Here is a 26,334-nt window from a genome sequence, read left to right on the forward strand (position 1 = left end):
CTCTCACCTTTACGTGCTTGGGCCTCCAGCTGCAGTGCGCGCTCTTCATCCTGCACTTTGACAACACTTCGCAGTCTGGTCAGGAGCTTGCCCACATTTGTTTGCATCTTCTTATAAAACTCAACACCTTTCTGGGTTTTGGTCCCTAAATCCTCGTAAGCTTCAAAAGATGCTATCAGGGATGCTACCATAGCTTCTCGCCTGCACAGCACAGAAATAATAGATAATAAAAAAGCAGCAATTACCATCATCACCGACCACGTGAGTGTACAGCACAGAAAATACCTCGTTCTCACAGCGATTTTCAATCATCAAAATATTAAAAGCCGGGCAAAAACTAATAAGAATAATACTATGCTCAGAATAATGTGACTTTCTCTCTCATCTATAACTCCTGTTTTGATGGCCACTACTACTTGACCCCACAAAACTTTTTGACCACATCCCTCCACTTTAGCCTTTGTAATATTTGACTGTTTCCTGGAATTTTCTATTCCAAAGTTAACTTCACTGCTGCTACTTCCCAGCCTTTTAGTGCGAAAGCACTCATACGCTCACCAACACCGACTAAGAATCTTGTCAGCCGTCCAATCTTTCTTGTGACCTCGCCTAGCAACAGTGACGCTGCTTACCTGAGCTTACCAAAGTTACTTGGGTAAGCTCGGGTAGTAACTTGGGTATGCTTGGGTAAGCTCGGGTATGTTCGGAGGAGCGTCGCGCCAGCTGCATGAGAAGTTGCTCGGGAAGAGCAAAATGGGTCGCACAATCCCCACCGGTGGCTGTGGCAGAAACAGCTACCTACCAGTGCAGTGGCGCCTCACTTAACCGCTGCACCGGTAGTGGTACAAGTACTATCTATGAATGTTAAGTAGAGAATGACCAATTCTGCATATATGAGCATGAACCCAATAAGGCTATCGCGTCATACACTTGAGGCGGAGCTCATGTTTCCCCTCTAAATGAAGAATGAACACCTGCTTTAGCACGTCTACTAAGATTAACTAAGCTAAACTCCTACCAATTTTCATCAGCCTCCAAGTTTATGTCCTACAGGCTGCTATCATGTTTAAAAGGTAATACAACTAACCTCCTCAGTATGTCAGAGGCAGCTTTACGTGTCTCCGCAAAACGGGCATTGGCTTGTGTTAGCGCTTTCAAGATGTTGTCTTGAGCTGCCAAGTTTTGCTCCAAAAGTGACACCTCTTGGTCGTGCTTTTTCAGTTCAGCTGCAAAGAATGCCTGCACACACAAAAGAACAAAAAAAAATGAACTATTGATTGAAAACCTTACTGCAACCCCCACTTAACTACATGTACACACCTGAAGTTCTTCACCTTTGTTCCTCGTCACAATCTGCCGAGTGACATCATCCTTCTGAAGAGCATCTCTCAAATGAGAATGTAGCATCTGCCGCTGCTTTTTCATCTCATCAACTTTATCTAGCAGGTGAGAAAGCTCCTTGACCACAGCTTCGTTGTTGGGCACTGAAAGAAGGTTTATAAAATGACTTAATAAACAATACATCTAACTCACTATGCTTACTGCCTTGTCACACAAGCAACCAACTATTTATAACCTCATAAGCTACCAGCCTTAAATGACAAAACTACCTTTTTAACAAATGCCTCCATGTTAATGGCCCTTCTGCATGTGAGAATGTAGCCTATTATCAGAAGTAAATCTTGTCATGAAACAGCTTGCAATACTAAGGAGTGGGGACCAGTAGCCTTCATGTTCATGTGTCCAGAGGTCAAGCATTTTCTTTGTTCTTTGACACATACTGCACCACACTTGCTAGCAGCATTGGGAATGACTGGGCTCATGGCTTAGTCAGCAGAGCATCAGTTTTAAAACCCTGAAACCCAGTTATCTGCACACAGACAAAAAAAAAAGGGCCGTGGTTTAGCTCTGGTTAAACCTGGAGTGACACGACACGGTAGAATTGCAAAGTCAGTCTTTCGCCGCTCTGTTTCGCTGGGCGTTCCGTCTTCCTCTTCATTCCTGGACGTGGATTCAATCCCCCCCCCCCTCAGTTTCGCCTGCGCGCTGCGCCGCTGACAGCTGCTTCGCACCGCGTGACCAAACACGTGACCAGCCACGGCGCTGCCATGCAGCTCAAGGGCGGCCACAAAGCTCAAAGGGTGCCACGCTGAAGGCTCGAAGTGCTAGCGTAATGTAACTATCGCTGCAAAAATGTAAACTGCACACAATTTGCTATCTACACTCTGTCCAGGAAAACATGTACTGCAACAACATGAAAGGGTAGTTCCTACATATTTGTGCTTGTCTTTAAATAGTAAAGTAAATCAAGTGGCACCAGTCTTATATTAAAACAAGACAAGCGCAGTGACCAACTACAGCTGACTATTTACCTTAGAGAAATGCATGCACTGCCGAGTTTGCTGGAAGCTAAATGTACAGGTAGCACTATATGCATTGGCCTACAAAGAACTAACTAAACACCTCCCTGTAAAGGCCGCTGTATGACCGTTTTTGAGGCACATGAGAATGCGTCCTTGCAGCTGCGCACAGGCACCTGAGCATGCAGGGTGGAAGAGGTGTACGATCAGATTGCTGGTTATGACCGGGGCGGACAATTCCAGCCTTCCAATGGTGCGCATGCCACTGCAGCCTGTGCGCCTGCCCGTGCGGCAGCACAGGCATGTGTCGTAGCAAAACATGCAGGTATCTTGGAGTAGAAAAACCCACACTGATTGTGGCTCACTCGAGAGATCGAGACATGTTTAGCTGTGAAATTTTTCGTTGAAGGTAAAACCGCAATCGGCTGTGATAGCCATGGATCTCGGCGCGGCCAATCTTGACATTCGCGAACGAATTCACAACGAACTTTGCAACACTGCAGGTGAGCTTTATTTGAAACACTGTCGTGGGAAACGATAAAGATTTGCACTATTTCTATTGCAGAAAGTGAAAAAAAGGCATCACAAAGCTATCGTGTACAGCTTCTTGTTTGATCGCTAGTTGGCTAGTCTCATACAGGAACCACCCATAGATATGCAACTGTTCTCGCAACGGTCTAGAATTTTTGCCCCCTTAATATCTGAAGAACGCCCCATTACATGTTACACTATCCCCAAATGTGCGATAACAATTCCAGAACGACGATGCAATTCATATCGTGTCTCAGGGCTAAGGACGCAAACTAGAACAAGCTAGGTTAGCAGTACATTACTCAATCGTTTGCAACTGCAATAGGAAAATTCACTGATTTCTCAAATAGCTAAGATAGGTACAGGTGAAGTCGTCAGTTATTCTAACTAGCACACTGCAGTTTTTTTACATGTGTTTAATTGCCTTTATTCTAAAGCCTTTTCATTAATCCATGCACAGTAGTTGTCACCGTGATGTAAACACACCTCCTTACTATCTCCCCACTTAATTGTTATTGCAAAAGACATTTATCTATTCATTTATTTGTGTGTCTGAATTATTCATGCATAAAAAATTAACCATATTTTATCACATAACTGTCAAATACTAATCCAAATGCATGAGAAAATATACGACGTTCCCAATAATTTGGAATGAGTAATATCAGTTGTAAGTTCAGCAGTTCTGCATTTCAGACGAGTGACCAGTGGTTTTTTGCAACAATACTGATTTCTTTCTGTCATGTTTTTTGGTCCATTAGAAAAGACAAAATAGAAATAGCACAGTGTGGCTACAATTAAAGGGGCTAAGCCATTTATCACTAAGCTGAAATGCATGGCTTTGTTTTTTACACAGTGACAGTGGACCACTTTTATTTTAGCACTCATTCCTGACCTCATATTGAAATGAAAATTGCACAAGCCGGAATGCAGCAGTGCGCACAAGCCAGGAGAGTTGTGCTGAGAGCAATCAATGTTGATACATTGATTGGCTCTCAGCACAACAAGCTGAACAAGAGGGCATGTTGTCTGTGCAACTAGAAAGAATTCTCAAAGTGCCCATGTAAATGCAAAACAAAGTGGTTGCTTAGTATTGCGTAAAAGGCCATACATGCCATCATCAACATAACCATAATAAGATGTGGACGTTGGTAAACTGGCTTACAGGTAGAGTAAATGCCAAAACCAGTTTGGAGGGTTTACATGGTGACAGCCCCTGAGAAGGTTGGGAAAGAATACTTCATATATTCAGGGAATTTGTAAAGGGAATTTCTACAAAAGAATTTGTAGAAATACATTAGTAGGATAAAAGTTATGTCACGAAATACAATGAAATAAAAATAAAGCATTGAAGTGCGTGTGGGGGCGACATGCATATGTCCTCTCATATAGATTTACAGTGATGTTTAAGACTTTTTTTTTCTGACCCGAAGCAAAATTCTCTGTCAACACTGCCTCAGTGTTCGCCTTAATATCATTAGCTAAGGGAGGTTCAAGTGTTTACATCGGTGTGCTCAGAAAACGTGAAAAGACCAAATCCAAACATCCGCGGATGTTTCCTTTGTGGAAACATCCCTTATAAGACACAAGCAGCGCCATCTATTTTGCACTACTATTGAAATTTACAGCCACCTTCACTATATCCGATATATTTTCTTGTTATATCAGTTAATTTTATAAACGTGTGCACCACAACACGACGGATCATTTGACGCCGCCCAGAGCCCCCTGCGACAAATGGTGCAGCCGTAATTGCCGCCTGTAGATCCTCGGAATGCATGGTTTGGGGGCGGAAAGGGAGTCGTTGTGAATCCCACACATATTTTGGGCTTAATCTCAATTAGTAATTTTATCCTCAGGAACATGCCAAGTCATCTGACACCATTTCGAACATTCTGCATCAAATGGGTGGCCCCCAAATTTTGTGCAAATGGTGCCCTGGAGAGGGTCCCACTTCCATGGCCGCTATACTGCCACATATATAACGGATCAAAATGATACGTATCAATGTAGGCGCTACGCGCCCACTGCTGCTAAGCGATATAGTGTGGTTACCGTTTTGGTCAAGTTGACCTTCGCTGCAGACAGACACACCCTCGACAAATGTAAGTAGTAAGAGTTAACACTTAAAAAATTAGCAATCATAACAGTGATTCTGGTTCCCAAAGAAGCAAGTGAAAGTGAGCATTGTTTGCAGCAGTTGTATATATAAAATTATGTAATGTGCTACCTGTTGCTCACCAGCAACAAACAAAATAAAGCTTGTTATATCATTACCAATTTGGTTTTCAAAATGCCAGAGTTCCCTTTAGTTGTATGTCACATTAAAATGACTGCCGTTAATATCAATTGCTTGAAGATTTTTGTCTAGGCTATGCCTACTTTGCTGCTTTATATAGGGAGTCTTTGTGAATTTAAATCATGCTAGAATGGCTGTATGCAATTAGGCAGACAAATGCCTTGTTTTGTGGCTTCCTCTTACAAGTTTATGCGACAAAATGATTCTCCTTTCTAGGATCTTTCATGAAAACAACTCCTGCTACTAATGTAAGCAAAACAGCAACTCTACGATTAAATTAGTACTGAGTAAAGGTTTATGCTTTTCCAAGTATTCTACTGCCGTCAATGTAAGAAAATAACTGCAGCTGCAATTTAACTCCATTCAGGACGACAGAACTTTATGTGTAATCTAGTCTCATTATAGAGGAGAAGGAGGCACTCTTTTAGAAAGCTGCCTGAAACAGTGAGAGTGTCTGTTCTTTGCAGTTGTGCTTGTTTCATACGTTGTTTTACCAGCTACAGAGGGCTCATTTTTCAATCTGCTGTTTTAAAGTGATGATGTTAGGTAAAGCCAACTATTATTTTTCAACCATGAAAGTTCTGTGCCATACAGCCCATTATTCTAATAGCTCACTTAGTTTGCAAAGAATAAATTTACTTCTCATGTCAGGTAATTAAGCAACAGTGATTTGGTGCTTGTGACATTATCAGAACTGAAGAATTTTACCACATTTTCCTGTATACAGCCATGCCTCGTTAATATCCACCCTGAAATATGGTGACTCGAATTATGCACAGTTTTTCTGAAGACTAAACTTTTTCAATGCATGTATGCCTTGTAAACATGAAAACATGCTGTTTGGACAATGGACAGGGTGGAAATGCAATGCAGAGCACAAGGACTGTTAGAAGTGCTTGCATTTGAGCAGAGAAATCAAATGCAGACTGAATGATACGGTTGCTGCACCCTGCAATTGCCATCACACCACTTGTAGCATAGCGTGCAGTTTTTTTTTGTAAAACCGTAAACTGCCAGGCACACCGACTTTCTCCGCTCCCACTTTCTTGTTGACAAAGCACTTCTCTTTCGGGTGTCAAAATAATTGGCACCAAAGGGCTCGGCGACTCACTTCCTGGCGCGCATTGTTCACTGCACAAATTACTAAGTTAATGTTAGAGCATGCTGCAAGAAGGAAAAAAACTACTGGAGTTCAAAGCATGTTATGCAGGAGAACTTAGCACAGGTGCAAAGCAAGGAATCAGCAAATACAATCTGAGCAGTAAGGAAATGTGTTCCAACTAAACAAGGTCTCAGCCTCGACAGGTCAATGGCTGCACCAACATTGCAGGACTTTCAGAAATGGCTTAATGTCAGCAGCAGAGCCAACTACTGTGCAATAGAGCATAACACATTTTGAAAAATCAAAATCAACCTCGTTAATGTGGTTTGGCAATATGCACAAAAAATGGTCCCGTTACCACCATACAACAAATGTAAAAAGATAAAGTGTCCCAAGAAACCTATAGCTGATCATTGTGAAAGGCGCAAATAAGCATCTACGTTCAAGCAAACGACTTAAGGCATGCAGCAAATGCAAGCAAGACTAAGAAAATCTATGAAGCATTGTACATTTCTAACAAATACAATACTCTCATAGGCCCACCATCACTTTCACCCAGAGGGCAAATAATGTTCATTGCAGGCAGTCGCAGGTAAATGAATGTGTCAGATGCACATGTGCATGTGCATTGGTGACATATGCTTCTAAAGGCTTCGAGAATTATCTCAAACAAGCTGGTGCACCCTACCTAGGAAGTACTGCTCAACAACTGTTTGACACCAATGAAGCCGAGTTGTCGAGCAGCTTGGCGACAGTAGTGTTGTGAAAGCAACAACAAATATGGAATCAGATGCCAGTTCAACAAGTACAGTTCCGCAGTTAAGCATTAAGTTCTATCCCGCCTGCCATGACTCATGGAGCACTTCAAGATCGCTGCATTTTACCAATGGCCATGGCAACCAAGATGATACACTCAATATTGACAAGCATTTGTCTAAAGTTCAACTTCATGCCGCTAAGTAAAAAATAAATTTTAATCACGGCAGTTTAATGAAAACTTTTTTTTTTAATCACGATTTCCTATTATGGAAAACTCGGGTCTATGTGCAGTTTTGATTCAGAACCAATGAGTCCAGAATTAATAAGGCACAACTGTATATGGGTTGCTTGCTTTGAGAAGCATAGGCGTCTGCTGTAGTCTTTTTTTTTTTTTTTGGCATCACATGAAAAGAAATGCTCATGAAAAATAGCTGGACTAGTCGGCACATATTGTATATTTGTGCACTGCGAAACACCCATGAATGGGTTGGAACAATGCTTTTTGTTCGTACATAGAGTTCCTGATCTGGCGATAAAGTCACAAGCCAAACTTAACACTACTACTTTGGCTCAGCCCGTCATCACATGCAGGGGAAGCTGGATTCATCCAATTCATCACACAAATATTTATTGCAGATATCAGCCTGCATAGCCAGAGGAAAAAAAAAAAAGACGCTCCCGAAGTGACAGCTGCCATGCACACCGATGTTTTCACACAGATTTCACAGTGCCGCCAGCACACGATCGTAATCTGGCCAGCCATAATCGCAAAGTGCACTTTATGGAGCACAAAGCCCCAGAATGGTGGCGATGCTTCTGTGGTTACGACAGAAAACAGCTCAACGGCCGTAGAGATGAGATCATTTCATATACACAAATCAAGGTTGTAAAAAAGGTCCCATCGCACTCACGGCAGATCTCAAGCAGAGTACACACACGATCACTGCAACCAAAGGAACGAATGCAACTAGCTATACAGCTCGAAGTTCATTTCAGCATTCTGAAAACAAGGCATGCATAGTGAGCTTTTCAAACGTAACTATCATACTTGTAGGCGATATCACTGACCAAAAAGCACTCGTTCTGACCACAATCACTTTCACCATGCTCGCACTTGTCACTGTGCTGTGAAGCTTACTGCATGCACAGGAAATTCACCCTGGGGATTTGCTTCTCGCTGCTGTCCGTGAAGATCCCCGAGTGAATAAAGAACACTGGTAACAACCACAAACGACTCCAAATAAACACTTCGCGACACCGCCCCTCTGTAGTACGTCCTGCGTGGGTTTGAAGGCCACTCAGTCAACTCTCTGTAGACGGCGACAAAACAACTTGGGGGAAACTGTAGCTTGCCGTTGTTGCACATGGCGAAGTTTGAAGTCACTGTCAACACTCGTAATTGCGACATGCGACCTACATTATATGTTCCTCGGCATAGCTACTGCCACCTCGGACAGGTTTCTCACTTTGCTTCGCGAGCAGCCATCTTGCACAGGTAAAAATGAGGAGGTGGGACTTGGCACATCACGGAACAGCAGTCAACAGCTGCAATGTCATGCGCCTTAAAGTTGAAGCTGACCATTTTGGTCCGCCCCATTGTTCGGCCCGCAGGCAGAATCGCAAGGACGCTTCCGCATGTGCCCAAAAAACGATTGTACAGCGGCCTTAAAGCAGCATGAAGCGCATAAAGCCATGCTCAATTAACCTTCCATCCCATTTATGAAAAAAAAAAAAAGAAACAGCAAGCATTCTAACAAAGAAATACGGGAAGCTTTGTGCTATTTTTTTTAAGGATCTGAGCACAATAAAAATGAGAAACAAGACATCTGAGTACCTGGCAAGACACCATCACACAACAAAGCTGGCATCAAAAATGCTGTGTATTAATCAGGCGCTTCAACTATGGTAGCCAAGGACACATACATAAAGCAGAAATGTGCATGAAAGCAGGTTAATGCCAAAATTCTACACTTTTGTCTCAACATGCCTTCTTTATGTACCAATTTATCACAATTTTCTCTCTGTCCCTTGTACACAGTTCTCCAGCCTAGATGACCCTTCTCAGGCACTGCCAGACTTAACAGTGTTTGTTGCTGGACAATTATGGTTGCCTGCCTACTCTGTTGGAATCTCAGACTTTCAAAACAAATATCAAAAAACGAAGGCAGAAAATGAACTGGATAAAAAAATTCTAAGGACGATTACAATTCTACCTACTATGAAATTTGAATGCAGTTCTGTTGGTGTCTCAGGCTCTGTAGGCTCACTGCTTTGCTCTGCTGGGCCGTGCATGTCTGACGACGATATTACTTCGATAGTAGTAGTAGTTGAAGACGATGAGAGGGTGCATTGCAGTTTAACACGAAATGTGACTGGCTGTGGCATTAGCCAAGTGCTCTCTCTGTAGGCTCATTGTTTTGCTTTGCTGGGTCATCGGCCCGTCTGCCGACGATGTTAGTTCAATAGTAGTACATTAGTTGATGAAGGCAACAATGTGCAATGCACAGTGCGTGAGAATGTGTATATCAGTCCGATAGCAATATTAGTTGAAGAAGACGAAGGTGTGCATGCACAGCACAAGAGTGTGTTGCAGTTTAACACGAGGCGTGATCGGCTGCGGCGATAGCCTAGTGCTCTTGTGCAGTGGCCAGTGAAGCTGATCTGTTCACGGCGCCCAGGTTTGAATCCCAGTCGCGGTAATGTTTATTTTTATTGATTGATTTATTTACTTATGGTTTGGCTCAGTTACACCAATGGTGGCGACACACCTCAACCCACGAATGGGCGCTTAAGAGCCGTGTTCTAAAAACAGGCATAAATAAACAGGCAACACAGCAACTGCTCATGACTACATGCCATTCCTTCTCTCATGAAGCAAAGGACCTGAACCAGAGCTATGACCTCACAAATAATTCCATTTAAAGGGGCCCAACACCAAGTGCAGCCAGTCAAACAAACGTTGCAGTAAAAGTGCAAGAATCCTGACCATCAAGCAGCGACACGGAGGGCAGGGCCTTGTCCACCTCCTCCAAAGGACTGGACAGCAGCTTCAGGTTTCCCGAGTGTGCAGCCAGGCTCTTCTGCAGGGCACTGTTGGAGTCAGCAGTGCGCTGGTGCACCTCTTGGTACTTGGCTAATTCAGCTGCTAGCTCTGTCACCAGGTTGGAGGGCGCCCGCTTTCCCAATGCTGTGCCATGTGCCGCTTCCTTCTCCCGTTCCTCTTTCAACAGCTGTTCAACTTGTGCTAGGTCCTTGTCCACACTGTGGTAAAGCTCCTTCAGGCCTGCAACAAATTAGTCAGGAAAACATTTTAACAACCGCACTCAAATTTAAGGCAGCTAGCATAATACTGAAGGCAGCAAGCTCCAAGACACGAAGGACCTCAAAAGGGGCAGCAGCAACACTCAACACTAGTAGTCTATGGTGTACAGCAACAAGACCATGCCAAAAAAAAAATGATCTAGGTGAAGCTAAGGTGCAGCAAAGCGTCTGTACACATGACACTTGTCCTCACTCAGGTTGCAGCCAGCATGGCCAAGAGTAATGTGAATGGCCTCAGCATCAAAAATGCAACTAATAATGTTGCTCCATCATAAACACGACACCATGGCACCATAAACATGGCAGTCTGTAGCAAACTATAGTGCAAAACATTAAGCTGCTAAAGGGATGATTTGTAAATTTTAAAAAAATCTGTGCATGTTAGGCATTCATTCAAATAACTAGGGCATAAGCCAGTGTAGGGAGAGTCGTGCATCTTACATCAGCTATGGACTAAGGCAGAAAGCTTTGAACAGCAATGCAGCACAACAACTAAAGAGCTATTCACACGGGCAATTAAGTCCCTCCCTAAGCAAGGACGACTGTGCACACGTCACCCTTCCGAGAGCCTGCAGGGTGACCCAGCTTTCAGTCTTGCTCCGACTGGCACAATCCCCACTTCCTGTGGGTTTCTTTTCCTACAGGTGGGGACTGTGTGGCATTTTTTTTTTTCACGCCTGAAAGTTCGCTGCCCGTGTCCGCCCACGGCGGCATCCCCTTTCTTTGGTCAGAGATTCGCATGGTAACAATGATGTCCCTCCTGGCTGCCATGGTGAATGTGGAAAGGGGAGAGGAGGTGCCATGGGAAGGCAATATTTGGACAACACCCTACGCATCCCTCCATGCCAAAACTTGTTTACTTATGTGAATACTGGTTAAAAAGCATTGCTTCTTCCAATCAGTCGCCTCTGGCACAAGTGTGAAGCAGATAATTTCTTATGAATGCTGAAACCAACACAAGGCAATCTTTTAAAGCAACCTATTTACAAGTGACAAAAAAATGTACACATAAGGCAGTGCTTATCAGACCTACCTAGAGAGTAAGCGCTTAGGCTTGTAGTGTGATGAAATGTGTGGATGCTTTTTCTCTTAACAACTGCCTGGATTAAAACAGGCAAACCCTCTGCCTCCCTGCACTAGTCTCCAAGCGAAAAGGCTCTGATACTGAGCAGTCCCCCCTCCCAAATAACTCATATATAAAGCCCGTGTGACAACAGCACAGAACTATACTGCTAAAAAAATGCATAAATTTGGGCTTTTCTTGAAACAGCATTGCGTACATATGACAATGGACAGGTCGAACATAGGATTGAGAAAGACCTCAAGAGAAGAGGGTTCCTGCCACTGTACCCCAACTCTCTCAATGAACCCTAGTATTTGGTTCTCAAATTTGATTCAGCGAAACCATCAGGATACTTACAGTTCTTGGGTTTCCCCAACCCTCCATATTCACGCAAGCTAACATTCTTTTCTTCACACCCTTTACTGCGGGAACTGAGAAAATAGTAACTCTTTACAGCAGACTATTTCACTAGTTATCAAGTACACTTTTGTTTAGGAGCTCAGCATGTGTGTATTTTTTTTTTTTGCAAAAAAGTTTGGTAGGAAGAGCAGGGAGGCAGCATGGGGCACCTAGGCACTCTTTGAAAGCCAGTGCGATTCCCAGAGGCTAAAATACTTCAGAACCTTATAGTATCTACACAGATAGAAGCTCACAAACTACCAAATATGACGCCTGTGAAGTGTGTCAGATTTGGTAATTTATGAAGTGCATTTTCTGGGTTCAATAACGTATCCTGCCAAACATCTGCACCACAGTAACCCAAATGCAGTAAATTACGAGACTGTTGTATGAAACTTCCTCAAATACAGCCAAACATTTTGACGACTTCAATGTTGCAAAGCTGTGCCTAATTCTCCACCTAGTAAAATAGGTAATTTAATAAAAATGGTTATGAAGCCCGAGGTGCAGCTAACTGACAATGGCATCCTTATATGTGTGCATACTACTTGCGGCTTCCTTTACAAGACTAGAAGAGTTTGTAGATGTTAGGAATTTTTTGAATGAGTTCATACTTTCAAATCTTTGCACAGGTAGCACACCATATATTTCAGCTGTGCATATGGAGGCATCCGGGTCACGCTCAACCGTCATCCTTGAGGAACTGTACACGTTGCTGCAGACTTCTAGGTCTTCGACACATTGCAGTAATGCACAACATATCAATCAAACCTGTCAAGCTTCTTTAACGGTGGCTGAGGATTCTAATTGTTGTGTTTTGCCATAACTAAATCAGGAGGAATCAGCTGCTATTCCCAAGGAGCAATGGTCCTGGAAAAGTATTGGTTGGCAGGTGCATTGTTATGGCTATAACTATGGGTTCGCGGCACCACAAAAAATACTCATACAGTTAAGCCTCGATGTAACAAACTTCAATATAACAAAACATTATAGTTTTCGTAACTTCACGTTTATAGAATACCATGTATTTATTTTTAGCCTCAATATAATATAGTGGATTTTGGCGCACTTTCAATACAACAAAATTTCATTGCTGGCTGGAAACGAACCTGTGGAAAAATTGTATCGCGGGACAAGTGGTCGAGCGGAGCACGTGCCGAAGCGCGTCCATAGTATGGGCACTGCACTGTTCTCACATACAGAGCGCATGGCAGACGTAAATACGACGACGATCATAGTGGTGAGTGTGTTGCCAGCCGTGCCATCTGGGGCAGTACGGGCGAGGCCGGCGCGAGTGTCTGCGCACCTTGGCAGCCTGCCAGGCCAGCCAGCGGCTCTCGCTATCTTGTCTAAAATCGGTGAATCGGCCCCGAATGTGATGCGCTGATTGTGCTCGAAGTCAGCGCGCCTCGTTTATCACGTTTACGGATGCCCAAAGCTTGGTAAAAGGACTGGAAGGTCAGTGCCGTTGGCACACCCATCAGCTGTGAAGCCCGTTGCGCGCTTCACATCTGACAACCTCTCTTTAACTCAGACGATGCGCGTATGTGCAAAAAGGCACACACCCGTGCTTATGGCAGAAAACAAGAAGAGGGGTTGACCTGATTTCATTTCATTGGACGGTAATTTTAGGACACTCTCCTCATTCTCGCCAACCTGAAGAAAGACAGAAGAGTAAGGGAAATGCAAGAGAGGGAGGGGGCCCACGACATGGCCGTCACGAGGGCGCCGTCGGCGGCCACGAGCTCGCAGCGGTGACAGCGGCGGAACGCGACGTCATATCTGCAGTGTGCTTGGGGCACTTACAAGAGGATGATGATGACAGAAAAACCAAAACTCGAGACGAGTGCGTTGTTCCTGTCAACCACAAGGTGGTCGGCGCGATGGACGTGCTGGGGCGGCTCGCGACATAACACGTGCGGAACGTCGCTGCTGATGGTGAAGAAAGGCCAGAAGAAGCTTTAAATAAAAGCTTTTCCTATGAGTTATCTGCAGCACGTTTACAGTGGATTCTTAGCATGCCAGGAGGCGAACTTCAATGTGGCGAAATTTCAATATTACGAAGTAAACTGCCGATTTTACCGATTTCGTTAAATCGAGGTTTAACTGTACTATCTGAAATTACCATCATCCAAAAATGAACAAAATCCACAGGCAAAAGCCCAGGAAATGCATTCAAGCAGATATCTTTACAGCCAGCTGCATGCCACCACTCCCTGCTTGCGGTGCATATCGCACGACTGGCAATCGTGCATCGGTGATCAGTAAGCAGCGCTTATGCTCAAGGGGGCGGTCACGACTCATGTGTTCGTATCATCTGCAGTGACTCGGGAGACGGTTCACACCATCCGAATTCTGCACATTGTATAAAATGCACTTCAGCCAGGAAATTTTATAAATTCCTATCATTTCAAAATTCGCATCAGCCGCGATTGTATCATCAATATTCCACCGCAGTTACTTCACTAAGACTGCACCTCTGCAATAAGTAGATTCACTTGAACATGACCAGGGTGTGCTTCATGCACGAGCTTGATTTAACCCTTTATAGGGCTCAAGCTGTGTGCATATCTCACATGCATACAAATGGTAAAGTTGCAGTTAAAATGACTCAAAGAATTGATTTATGTTAGGTTCAAGCCATTTCAACAACTGATTTTGTAGAAAAAAGGTGCACACAGTAGTACCAAAGACTTCGTAAATAGACCTCAAACGTGATGCGTAGAATCGAAAATTGCTTCAAGAAGTATTATAAGGCAGTTGACTAATAGAAAAGGCTCAAAAGCACAACAATTTTTCTAATTTTATTCTTCCCCACAAACAGACCTCGTTGAACTGTACACCCATGCCTGTAAAACACACATAACACAAAGGAGGCCTTCAGCGAAAAATAAAAACTAAGTGGCTTGTTTGATAGTTCGGTAGTATTCAGCATGCAAAAATATCCCTTGTAGGTGCACCATTTTCCGTTCGCCAGCACTTGAAGCAAGTGGGACACGTGCCCCTCTGCACTGCTGTACAAAGGGTTAGGAGGAAACTTATCAAGATTGGCTAGGCATAAAGTCTTTAAAAGAAATATCCCTGTAGAGTGATATTAAGCAACCTGTAATTCCTGTGCACCCGCACATTCTGACAACCATCCCTGAGAAAAAAAGAAACTGAAGTATTCAACGCAAAATCTTCAATTCTAAGCATGATATTTGCAAATAGCATGTTACAGTTCCACTTTAATCATAATAACACTGCAAAACATGCAGAACCCAATTCTCTTTCGGGGTATGAATGGTTTTTCAAAGAAAACTAACTGCACATTACATGACTAAGACTGTTTGCAAATGCAAAAGGCAGCAATGCGTAAACCTTCACCTTGGATTGTGAGAACCAAGTCACTGACAGCTGTGGGGCACACACTCAGCCTGGCACAGCACTGGACCACCTCTTGTGGCACTGCTTGTGCATCCATCACCAGCATGCTCTTATCCAGGTTCAGCGATGACAGGAAGGCTCTGGAAGTCAAGCATTCATAGTTAGACAACAGGATATAAGTTGCAACCAGCGAAATGCCAAACGTCTGATGCCAAAGCTGTGACACAGATGTAGTTATATGATATGCAGGCATGGCACTGACATACCAACGCAAACTAGTTGAACTGCAACCTCAGACTGATGCCAAAATGTTGGCAAGAGCTGTACCAGTGATTTTATATCAACCAACATAAACTGGTAATCAGCCTAATGTGCATTAAGTGGGTTGGAGCTACTAAGAAAGATTGAAACATAATGAGCCCCTGCCTGCGCCCCTGATGCACAACAGGCTAGTCTAATGTATATATACTTCAGGTTGGGAAATCAAAAAAATAAAAAAATAAAGTAGCCCTGGCCACACAGCCGAATCACTACTATTATGAACATGCAAGTGCATGTTTTTCGATGCTACGACAATAATATACGGAGAGATCCAAGAGGTCTTTACTGATATCAAGAAAGAACACATAGCAGATGATGTGGTATTAGAACAGATGATGCGGGAGCATCTCAATGACATGGCGCATGCGAAGGACCTGCACACCCATGTTCACTGAAATGTCTTCTACCACAGGTACAAGCACACTTTATACTGAGAGTGACAAATAATTTAAGGACATGGGCATACTGCAGCTTATTATTGGTTACCTTTGCCGATAGGACAATATACATAGCCCACATCAATTACTGGCAAATGACTGCACTAGGGGGCTGCAAACAGGAATTGGCTATGTGTCGTTCGATTACATGAACAGAAAACCACCGAGGTTCTTACTATATATACAAAAAGACTAGTTATGAGATTCTTTCCACTTACTCTAGCTCTTCGTTCTTCTTTTCCACACGACTGGTAACTGAACGCAGAAGTCGTGCCTTTTCTTCACTGTGAGAGAAATAAGCCAAGTGTTAAGCACAAATGCTCCACTCACAACCATTTTATTATTTTCCTCGCAGCAAAACAAGGTAGGTGGTCTGTTAGCACAAGACACACCTACCACACTTAATTGAAGCAACACCATCAAGCGAACACAACTGTTCTGTCATGCAGCAATGCAGGAAAGAACTGCCAGCATGAGGGTAACACAATCGAGCAAGTGGCTTGGATAATTTCAACAATCAGTCAGTTGAAAAGTACATCCCTCAATAAGTCTCATCTTGTTGATCCTATGGAAACAAACTGAACCAACCGCTTAGCTCTCCAGCTCCTAAATGTATGAGAGGGCTGCATCCTGTCAAGGTGCACAAAAATTTTAGAGCAAAGTCACCTGTAAATAGAAGAAGCCTCATGCGCTTCTATTGGAACCAGACGAGCAAAGATGTCAGGGCCACTGATTTCTGGATCAGTAGGGCTGAATGAGATGCCTTTGACGAGGTTGGCTCCTTTCACTTCCGGCAAAGACTCCACAGGGGGCACTTTTTCATGATACACAAACTCATTCTCCTTCTTGGCAGCTTTGAACCTGGTGCAGTAAAAAGTGATGGCAGGCTGCTACATTCCACACTAATTGAACAGAGGAGGCAGTTCACTTTTTTTCTTTTTTCTGCCTCATGAGAAAGCTAACAAAAAAGTAACTTCAAATACCAAAATGTGAAAAGCAGGCAGTTTTCAACTGGTGGCTTAATTATGAAAAAATATTGATCAATTTAAAACATTTTCAATTTTCACTTCTTGACACTTCAAACATCATGGTACACTGCAAATATTACCAGCTATAGCAAACAAAAAAAATCCTTACTTTCCGCCAATGACATCCATTGCAAATGAAAGCGTTTCACTGAGATTCTCTTCTTCCAAGCCCTGTGCAAAGTGAATGGCCAAAGTTAAAGGCAACCAAAAAAAGAACAAGCACTAGTCAATCAAATGGTCAAAAGCTTGCCTTGGCAATGGAGGTTGCCTCATTCAGATGCTCCACAGCAAGTTGGTACCAGGCCTGACGCTCGCCCATTTTCTGAGCCTCTTCAGCTTGGTTGCCCATGTGCAAGCATGACACACTTAGGTAGTAGGCCATTTTGAAGTCCAGGATCTTCTTCCATAGCTGAAAATTGAGCAGACTGTTATGTAACATCCCATTGGTTCAGGTTTCTTTTTCTAATGCCACATATGGCATTTGCCTTGAAGAGATGCACAGCACTGGCGCTCAGCCAAACAGCATAACTAAGACAGAAGGTCAAATGCTACCAAGAAAATGTCACAGCAAATGAAAAAAGTTCACCATTTCAGAAGCTATAGATTGAAACATGTTGTTGTGTTGGGTTTTATGGCACATAGGCAGCTAAGGCCATCATGCGCCAAGCTCAAGATATAGAAATGGTTTTCTGTATAATGTTTAGGAATATGAAAAATCGTCAATGGTGTAGATGGCCTAAAGATATTGAATTGCCTGGTAAAAAACAGAGAAGAAATCTGGAAATAGCTAATAGTAAAAGCCTTAGAGAAGGTAAGGTAGCCTCAGCGGCTATGCTTGGCTGGGCAAGGATCCTGAGGCTCCCAACCAATCAAATAAAAAGCCTCAGTCTTCTTCTCAGGAATGAGAAAGTGGCGGAGGTGCACCATGCAATAAAGCAAACCAGTGGTTCAAAATTTACAGTTCTTCAAGTACCCTTGCTTCTTTTAAAAAGCTAAAAACGGAAGGTATGTTAACAATTGCATTATCATCTATGAGCAGTGCTGGATGAAAAGGAATGCATTCATTATAAGATTCAGTAAAATACTTCTTTCTTAGTGATTCAAGTTTCACACCTGAAAATAAAATGTGATTAACAGTAAGATCATCTCCGCATTCGCAAACAGGTTTGTCTTGTTTTGTTAGCAGGAAGTTGTGCAAAGTGCGTGTGGCCTATCCGAAGACGGCCTAAAATCACTTCTTTAAAACGTTCCTGGTGAACACATGATTTAAATTCACCTAAAACCGGTTTTACCAAGTGTAGTTTATTATTCACTTCGCTGTTCCATGCGGACTGCCATTTTTCTCTTAATTTACGCTGTACAATGTTTATGCAATCCTTAAAAGGTATATTCACTTTCTTTATTTCCTTGCCACGAGCTTTAGCAATGCAGAAATCTGCCCTCTCATTGCCTCTTATTCCAACATGACTGGGAACCCAGCAGAGTTTTATGTTTTGCCTCGAGCTGCGGCTGTTACTATCTTGTGTTTGATGTCACCAAGAATCGGAGTGACTGCATTTCTAGAGTGCAGAGCTGTAAGTATACTGAGGGAATCTGTGTAAATAACACTGTTGGCGAGGTTTTCGTTTTCTATTTTTTCTACGGCCACACAGACTGCGTAACATTCTGCAGTGAAGATGGATGAGCACTGTGGAAGTCGTACCGTTTTCTCCGACTTCCCTCGGACCACTGCGCTTCCTACATAAACGTCCCATTTTTGAACCATCTGTATAAAACTGCGTAAAACTACTGTATTTTTTTTGAGTGCAAGGAATTCTTGTAGTATATGTTGTTGCAGAGCTTGTTTTTTATGGAACTGAGTAAGAGCGAGATCACAGAAAGCAGGAAAATTGTACCATGGAGGTAGTGGATCACGTCTCCGAGCAATGTCAGGTAATGTATCTAGTATGCCGAGGCTTTGGCACATCTCTTCAAAACGCAGGTGGAGTGGCCTGATAGCGAGCGGTATATTGTTAAACAATGTTCTGGATGGGCACTTTGTGACTATTGGGTAACATAGGTGTTTGGGCAGTGAACTGATTTTTAAAATGTATGAGCATGTAAGCATGGTTCTTCTATCTGTAAGTGACAGTTCGTTGATTTCTACATAAAGACTATTTATGGGCGACGTCCTGTAAGCACCAGAGGAAAGACGCAAACCTAAATTATGTATTGGATCTAGTCATTTCAGGTACGAAGGTCTCGCTGACCCGTAAACTATACATTCGTAGTCTAAGGTAGAGCGTACCACGTAGCGATAAATTTGTAAAAGACATGTCCTGTTAGCACCCCAACGTTTACGTGAGGGTACTTTGAGTATATTTAGGGATCCAGAGGCTTTCTTTTTCAGTGCGTTTATATGAGGCTGGAAATTGAGTTTTTTGTCAAAAGTTGTACCCAGAAATTTGTGCTCATTTTTGACGGGCATCTGTGTTCCGTTCAGGTGTATGAATGGGTCGGCTTGTATGCCTCGTTTCAGCGAGAAATGGATGGCGACTGTTTTCTGTGTGGAAAACTGGAAACCGTTCTGATCTGCCCATGTCACTAGTTTATTCATTGTCAACTGTATTTGTCTCTCGCATGTTGCTACGTTTGAGGATGTGCAGGCTATTTGAAGATCATCAACATACACTAAATACAGGATGTACTTTGGGATTATTTTACTTATGGAATTCATCTTTACAATAAAAAGTGTTGTGCTTAAAATACACCCTGGGGAACCCCGTTCTTTTGAACGAAGCTCCTGGACAGGGTTGATCCCAGGCGTACTTGAAATGAGCGGTCGGAAAGAAAGTCATTGAGGCAGTTTAACATCCTACCGTGGATACCTAGGTCGCCCAGGTCGCTGAGGATTCAAAACCTCCAGGTTGTATCATACGCTTTCTCCATATCGAAGAAAACGGCAACAGTGCTGTTTGTGTATAAAATCTTCTCTTATTGTGTTTTCGAGGCAAACTAAATGGTCTGTTGTTGAGTATCCCTTTTTATAACCGCATTGATGGACATCAAGAAGTTTGCGGAATTCAAGGACAAATGTTAATCTTATATTATGGACACTTACAAAAGATTTCGCGAGACAGCTTGTGAGGGCTATTGGCCAATAGCTACTTGGGGAAGTTGTTGGTTTTCGATGTTTCAGGAATGGCACTATGACGGCTTTCTTCCAATCCTTAGGTATTTTTTTTTCCCTGAATATTTTATTAAAGAAATTTAGGAGTGCCTCTATGGCAGGCTGGGAAAGATGGGCAAGCATTTGATAGTGTATCTGGTCGGGTCCTGGAGCAGTTTTTTTGTCGGCAGACAGTACATTATTGATTTCTTGGAGAGTGATTAAATTGTTGTATTGTTGGCTTGCACCTCAACTAGTTGGAAGTCTTTGTTTTTCGGCAATACTTTTGTATTTCAGGAATGACTGTGTATAGTGCGATGAACTAGAAACTGTAGCGAAGTGTTCCCCTAAAATGTCTGCCTGTTCCCTTATGCTTGTTTGTATGCCGGGTGTAGTCAAAAGAGGAATCGTGAATGGTGAGAAGATGCCATTTAATTCCCTAACCTGTTCCCACATTTTTTTTATGTTATCTGACAGATTATAGATGAAATGTAACTCTGCCAAGAGGATTTCTCGGCACTGCGACTGACGTACCAAGCTTTTGCTCTTGCCTTTTTTAAACGTACGAAGTTCTCGTGTATTGTACCTGCGAAATTTGCCCCAAGCTTTATTTTGTTGTTTTTTTGCTTCCTTGCATTCCTTTGTCCACCACACTGTGTTTTTGCCACACCACTCCTGAAGACTGAAGAATAGCTAAGTGTGCGGCAGTAATTATACAATTCGTGAACATTTCGTTTATCTCATCGATACTGAGGTTTTCTAAAACTATATACTTTAAATTGGCTTGTGCTCTAAAAATTTCCCAGTCTGCTAAATGCAGCTTCCAACGTCGCGGTTTAGTTAGGATTATTTCTGGTGCAGATGTCAAACTTATCACAGGAAGGTGATCACTGCCATATGGGTTGTAGATATCATCCCATTTAAAATCGTTGAAAACAGATTGAGAACTAAAAGGCAAATCTAAACCACTCATATTGCCCGAGGTTGGAGAGTAGTATGTGGCCTTTTCCGTGTTTAAAAGACATATATTGCTTGTGAGAATAAAATCTTGGATTGTTTGCCCCCTAGAGTCGCAGCGCTCGCTTCCCCAAAAAGGGGAGTGAGCGTTAAAATCCCCAACTACCAGATATGGCTCTGGAAGTTCATGTGTCAGTTCTTGTAGGTCATGGACTCTTAATGTAAAGTGTAAAGGAATGTATACGGAACAGATTGTTAGTGTTTTGTAGCTGACGATGCTGACTACAACCACCTCAAGTTTTGTTTTGAGCTTGATTTCTTGAGCAGGGACGCCGGTTTGGATGACAATCGCAACACCTCCCGAGAGTCGATTTGCATGCTCTCGATTGCGCCTAAAAGTTTTATAATGTTTTAGGATATGCACATGTTGTGGACCAAGATTGGTCTCCTGAAGATATAAAACAATGGGTAACATTGACCCTAAAATATGTGTTATGTCACTGTAATTCCGTATAGGTCCTCTGCAATTCCACTTAATTAAAAAAGCCATGTTTATATTTTTGAGAGGAAATGAAAGGTGATTTACTTATGTGGTGGGCCCGTTATGAGAGGCCTGTCTTTTTTCCGCTCAAGAGAGCTGTTCCGCCGCTGTAAAGCGGGCGGACAGGGGGTTATATCCATCACCTCGCCAGAGGTGCTGGAGGACCGTGCTGGAGGACCGCGCAGCCGCAGTTGTGTTAGCTTCAGGCCTCTCCCGACGGAGGGAGGTCCTGCGGTATGCCGACCCATGGACCGGCGCTCCCTGCTTTGGCAATGACAGGGCAGCTTTCGCTGACCCTGCCTGGGGCGTGGATGGCCCTGCCATAGGCTCTGTGAAAGCGGCCGTGGCAAGTGCCAGAGTGCTGTGTGGTGCTACGCCCCTGCGTACCACATCAGCAAAGTTTTGTTTTGCTGTGAAGGAGAATGTGTTTGTAAGCGCAAAATGCCTTCTCGCTTCTTTAAATGAAATGTTTTCCCTCGTCTTTATGATGATTACCTCTATTTCTTTCTTCCAGGACAGACATGCCCTGAGTATAAAACATGGTCTCCTTCACAGTTTGCACAGCGCGGGGCTGCATCACATCCATCAGACTGGTGATCATCTGAAGCACATTTTGCGCAAGTTTTGCGACCATGGCAGCTCTGTCAGCCATGGCCAAACCTTTGACAACTGAAACATCTGCGAGGGTTGGGTATGTATGGTCTTACATTGACTTTCAAATATCCCACGTCAATTGTGTCGGGCAATGTGCTGGCGTTGAACGTGAGGATCAAGTGTTTTGTGTCTATTTCCTCATTGTCCTTCTGGATTTTGATTCGGTGGACATCAATGACGTCTCGGTCGGTGAGCCCTTCGAGCATTTCTTTTTCAGTGATGTGAACAAAATCATTTTCGGATATTACGCCTCGGACAGTGTTAAATGAGCGATGAGAAGTCACGGAGACAGGGATTTCCCCTATGGACATTAGGTTGGAGAGCTTGGAGTGTTGGACATTGTCGCATAGTTCGAGCAATAAATCGCCGCTGGCCATTTTTGAGAGCTTAAAGCCAATGCCTAAGGTTTCTGTCAAGCACTTTGACACAAGGAAGGGGGATATTATTCTTGCCTGCTTATCTTGTTCTTCACTCTGGATCACGTAATATTTGGGAAAAGTTACCTTTCTTTTCTGAAAGAATTCATCTGCCTCGTTCTGCCCTCTTTTGAGAAAGCGATCTTGTTTTTAAAGTGGGGGAGCCATAAAAAAATTTTGTTTTTCGGTCATGGTGCCAGCCACCCACCATGGAGTCCAACAAGGGGACGGGACCGGAACTTGAAAGCAAGTCCTGCCCACGCCAGCTGTACACCTCATCAATAACCAAATATGACACAACTCAGGGTAGTTGGTCACACAAGTTTAGCCCTCGCCGCCAGGAAAAGATAATAATAATAATAATAATTGGTTTTTGGGTAAAGGAAATGGCGCAGTATCTGTCCCATATATCATTGGACACCTGAACCGCACCGTAAGGAAAAGGGGGAAAGGAGGGAGTGAAAGAAGAAAGGAAGAAAGAGGTGCCGTAGCGGAAGGCTCCGGGATAACTTCGACCACCTGGGGATTTTTAACGTGACATCACACAACACACGGGTGCCTTAGCGTTTTTCCTCCATAAAAACGCAGCCGCCACGGTCGGGTTCGAACCCGGGAACTCCGGATCAGTAGTCGAGCGCCCTAATCACTGAGCCACCGCGGCGGGTCAGGAAAAAAGCAAAAACCAAGAAGTGAGTAGGAGATAGGAGAGCTGCGAGAAAGAGATAGGAAAGTGAAAGATGGAGGGCAGGATAGGAAAAGGCGACTGCCGATTCCCCCCGGTCGGGTCAGGCCGGAGGTGCTGTCTACAGGAAGCTGGGGCCAAAGTGGTGTGTTGCCTCCGCCGAGGGGCCTTAAGGGTCCCAACGCTCGGCATTAGCTCAACCACCAGGATCCCCTTTTCCCTGGACACGGCGATGCCACGCAGGGCTAGGCACAGGTGCTCGGGTCCGTGGTGATGCACTGTTCACCATCATCCCCTCGCGGGGATGTCCCGGCGGATGCTCGGGAACCTGTGGTGTCGCCACTCACCAACGCCTGCAAGCTGCAGACGCCCCCCTGCCGGGGATAGATTGAAACAGGACTTGAAAATTAAGCAAAGATGTGGCACGATATACAAGATACTAAATTCATGATGCCACCCGAAACTATACTTATGAATGAAAAGGACACACCTAACCAATACGAAGTGCTTTCTAGGCCTACAAGGTTACATGGTACAGTAAAGAGACATGGACACAGAAGAACACCCTTCTAAGGCCAGCCCCTCCCCGCTCATTCCAGTGCCTTTAGCACCAAGAACGTGCGTCTGTGCATAGTTGCACACACTGCATCAGAAGTTACGCCAATTAATATTTAAACATACCTTAGTCAATTTAGAGCCAACTATCTCTTGTATGGAGCCAGAATCGGAACTTGATGAGCCCGCAAGCAGAAGCGACACAGCTGCACGAAAGTATTCAACAACTTGAGCAGCCACTTTGGCTGTGATGGAAGACTTGCGCCGGTCCAACATAGACTTCTCCAGAATGCATTCTTGAGCTTGGCCCTAATGAGGTAACAATAGAGAAACAAGTGTTTATGGCACTAACAATCAAGTACAATGTTGTACCAGAGGGATATTGTGCAACTTGAAGAGGCAAAATTAATTTCAGTTTCTGTAGAGAGATGCCAGCTCACAGCACAATGTGAAAAATCTGCATGTGAAAACTAAAATCACATATTCACAGCATCAACTTTAATACTTTACAATGTTGAACACAGGTATGGCAAAAGTGTGCTGTGCAGGGTCAATAATACCGTGCACTGTGAAGAAAATCACACACTTTCAGAATCCTGAAGCAGACCATACAAGAGCTAGAATACACACTAATCCACATGGCTCCAGTGGCATGTATTTGACAAAAATTAGGGGGTATGCTTTGCCTTAAGTATATGATGCAATAATGACCCTTGATCCTCTCTAGTTACACACATACTCATTAAGATACAGCCGTAAGATGCCACTTTACATGAAAGATGACACGACATAGGTACATATAAACTTCCCCTTGTTCCCAAGCCATGCAAGGGTGGCTAGTGGGGTCCAGTTGGTAGCGTGTCTGGCTCACAGCTGAAGGGTCGTGGTTCGAATCCTGCCTAAAATTCTTTTAAATTTTTCTTTAAGCCAAATGAACTACTTAATAAAGTTAAACCATTTGAGACTTGCAGTGACCTTTAATTCGCATTAAATGTCCTTACTCACTTTCATTCCACAAGTGATGTCACTTTTCACGTGAGCATTGTGGGGTGTTTGAAATTGCTGCCTGAGGTCATGTGACTGTGATGTAATGACCGTATCGACCAATCAGGATTTATCACATCCCAATGCCTCTGATGCCGCTTTTCTGCGACACAAGCTCCTTAACGCTGTCGCATTAAAAAGGCAAGAGTTGTCTGTACAGTTCACCTTTGGCGCAAGCTTTAGCTACACCATTTAGCTAAGTAGAAGCTTGTTTGGAACAGCATGCAAAAGCATTTTTGGGGACATAAGTAAAAGACCCTTTAACAAACATCTCTAGGACATATTCCTTCACTTCCGGCAATTATGTGAGCATACCAGTATGACAAATGAAGAAACCAGTGATAATAAGACATAGGACCACAGAAATGAAGGACCCTAAACAACCAATAGGCCTACTTATGACAACATTTGCATCAGGCAAATCACCTTGCTGGGCATGCACACAGATGCTATGCACAGATATCAATGAACTGAAAAGTGAAAGAGCTAATTTTGGCAGTGCACTTTCCAAAATCTAAACAAAGAAAATATGACACTGTCAGTAATAAAATCCAAAGCCCTTTGCCAAACGGTACAAATCTACCACTAAGCTGAATTTGTTTATGCATAAGACTAAACCTTTTACACATGCAAGAATCTGATGAGCAGCTTAAACATTATCAGAGTGTTACCCACCAGGAAAATGTTTACAAAGAAGAGCAGGAGATCATGGGACATGTCACTGCCCTTGGGCTGTGGGAAGAGGTCTTTCACTTGACTCAAGGCCCATGCAGCACACTGAAAATGCGTGCAGGCTATCTTCATTCCCTGGAAACAATGAACCAATGATCCGTAAATGGAAGCCACAAAACTGATGTGACAAATCGTAGAAAGTAAGTCACCGAGAAGAAGACAGTACCTCAGAGCTGCTCCGGTTCTCAAGGGCCCCAAGCTTGGAATGCAAAGCACCAATATTATAGAGAATGCTGGCTTGCTCATACTTGATATCCATGATATTGAATACCATTCCAGAGTAGATGTCAGTCCTGCATGGTTGGCTTCAGTCACATTCTACAACTTGCTAGACATCATCCACCAAAATGACGGTTGCTAACCACTAGTGTCCAGTGACACTAGGTGTGCATTACTGCTACTAATGAAAAAACAAATAATGATTGTTACACTAGTGTACAAGCATTTTCAAAAATCAAAGTTGTGACTTGGACGATGTCTTTTGCATCGTGTACCCTGAGGGCTTTCAATATGAGTGGTGCTCAGTGTCACAATCACTCTCGAAGTTTTTAGAGGACACTGGCGTTATGAAACAGTGGAAGAGACGCAATAACTTAAATCAGTGACTCACGCGGAGCAG

At 43.5% G+C, this 26,334-nt stretch overlaps 1 protein-coding gene across 1 annotated transcript in view; it reads right to left on the reverse strand.

Moving 5' to 3' along the window:
• mop (tyrosine-protein phosphatase non-receptor type protein myopic) overlaps window positions 1-26,334 on the reverse strand; it is a 55,261-nt gene that overhangs the window by 19,515 nt on the left and 9,412 nt on the right. The window contains exons 4-15 of the mRNA XM_077644232.1: window positions 25,882-26,008; window positions 25,659-25,790; window positions 24,066-24,248; window positions 17,237-17,395; window positions 17,096-17,157; window positions 16,625-16,819; window positions 16,177-16,242; window positions 15,201-15,340; window positions 10,038-10,334; window positions 1,321-1,484; window positions 1,088-1,239; window positions 8-201 (exon numbers count right to left, since the gene is read on the reverse strand). Of these exons, the coding sequence (XP_077500358.1) occupies window positions 8-201; window positions 1,088-1,239; window positions 1,321-1,484; window positions 10,038-10,334; window positions 15,201-15,340; window positions 16,177-16,242; window positions 16,625-16,819; window positions 17,096-17,157; window positions 17,237-17,395; window positions 24,066-24,248; window positions 25,659-25,790; window positions 25,882-26,008 (1,871 nt within the window). The remainder of the gene's footprint in view (window positions 1-7; window positions 202-1,087; window positions 1,240-1,320; window positions 1,485-10,037; window positions 10,335-15,200; window positions 15,341-16,176; window positions 16,243-16,624; window positions 16,820-17,095; window positions 17,158-17,236; window positions 17,396-24,065; window positions 24,249-25,658; window positions 25,791-25,881; window positions 26,009-26,334) is intronic.

This window comes from Amblyomma americanum, chromosome 1 (genome assembly GCF_052857255.1).
Source record: "Amblyomma americanum isolate KBUSLIRL-KWMA chromosome 1, ASM5285725v1, whole genome shotgun sequence".
NCBI lineage: Eukaryota > Metazoa > Arthropoda > Arachnida > Ixodida > Ixodidae > Amblyomma > Amblyomma americanum.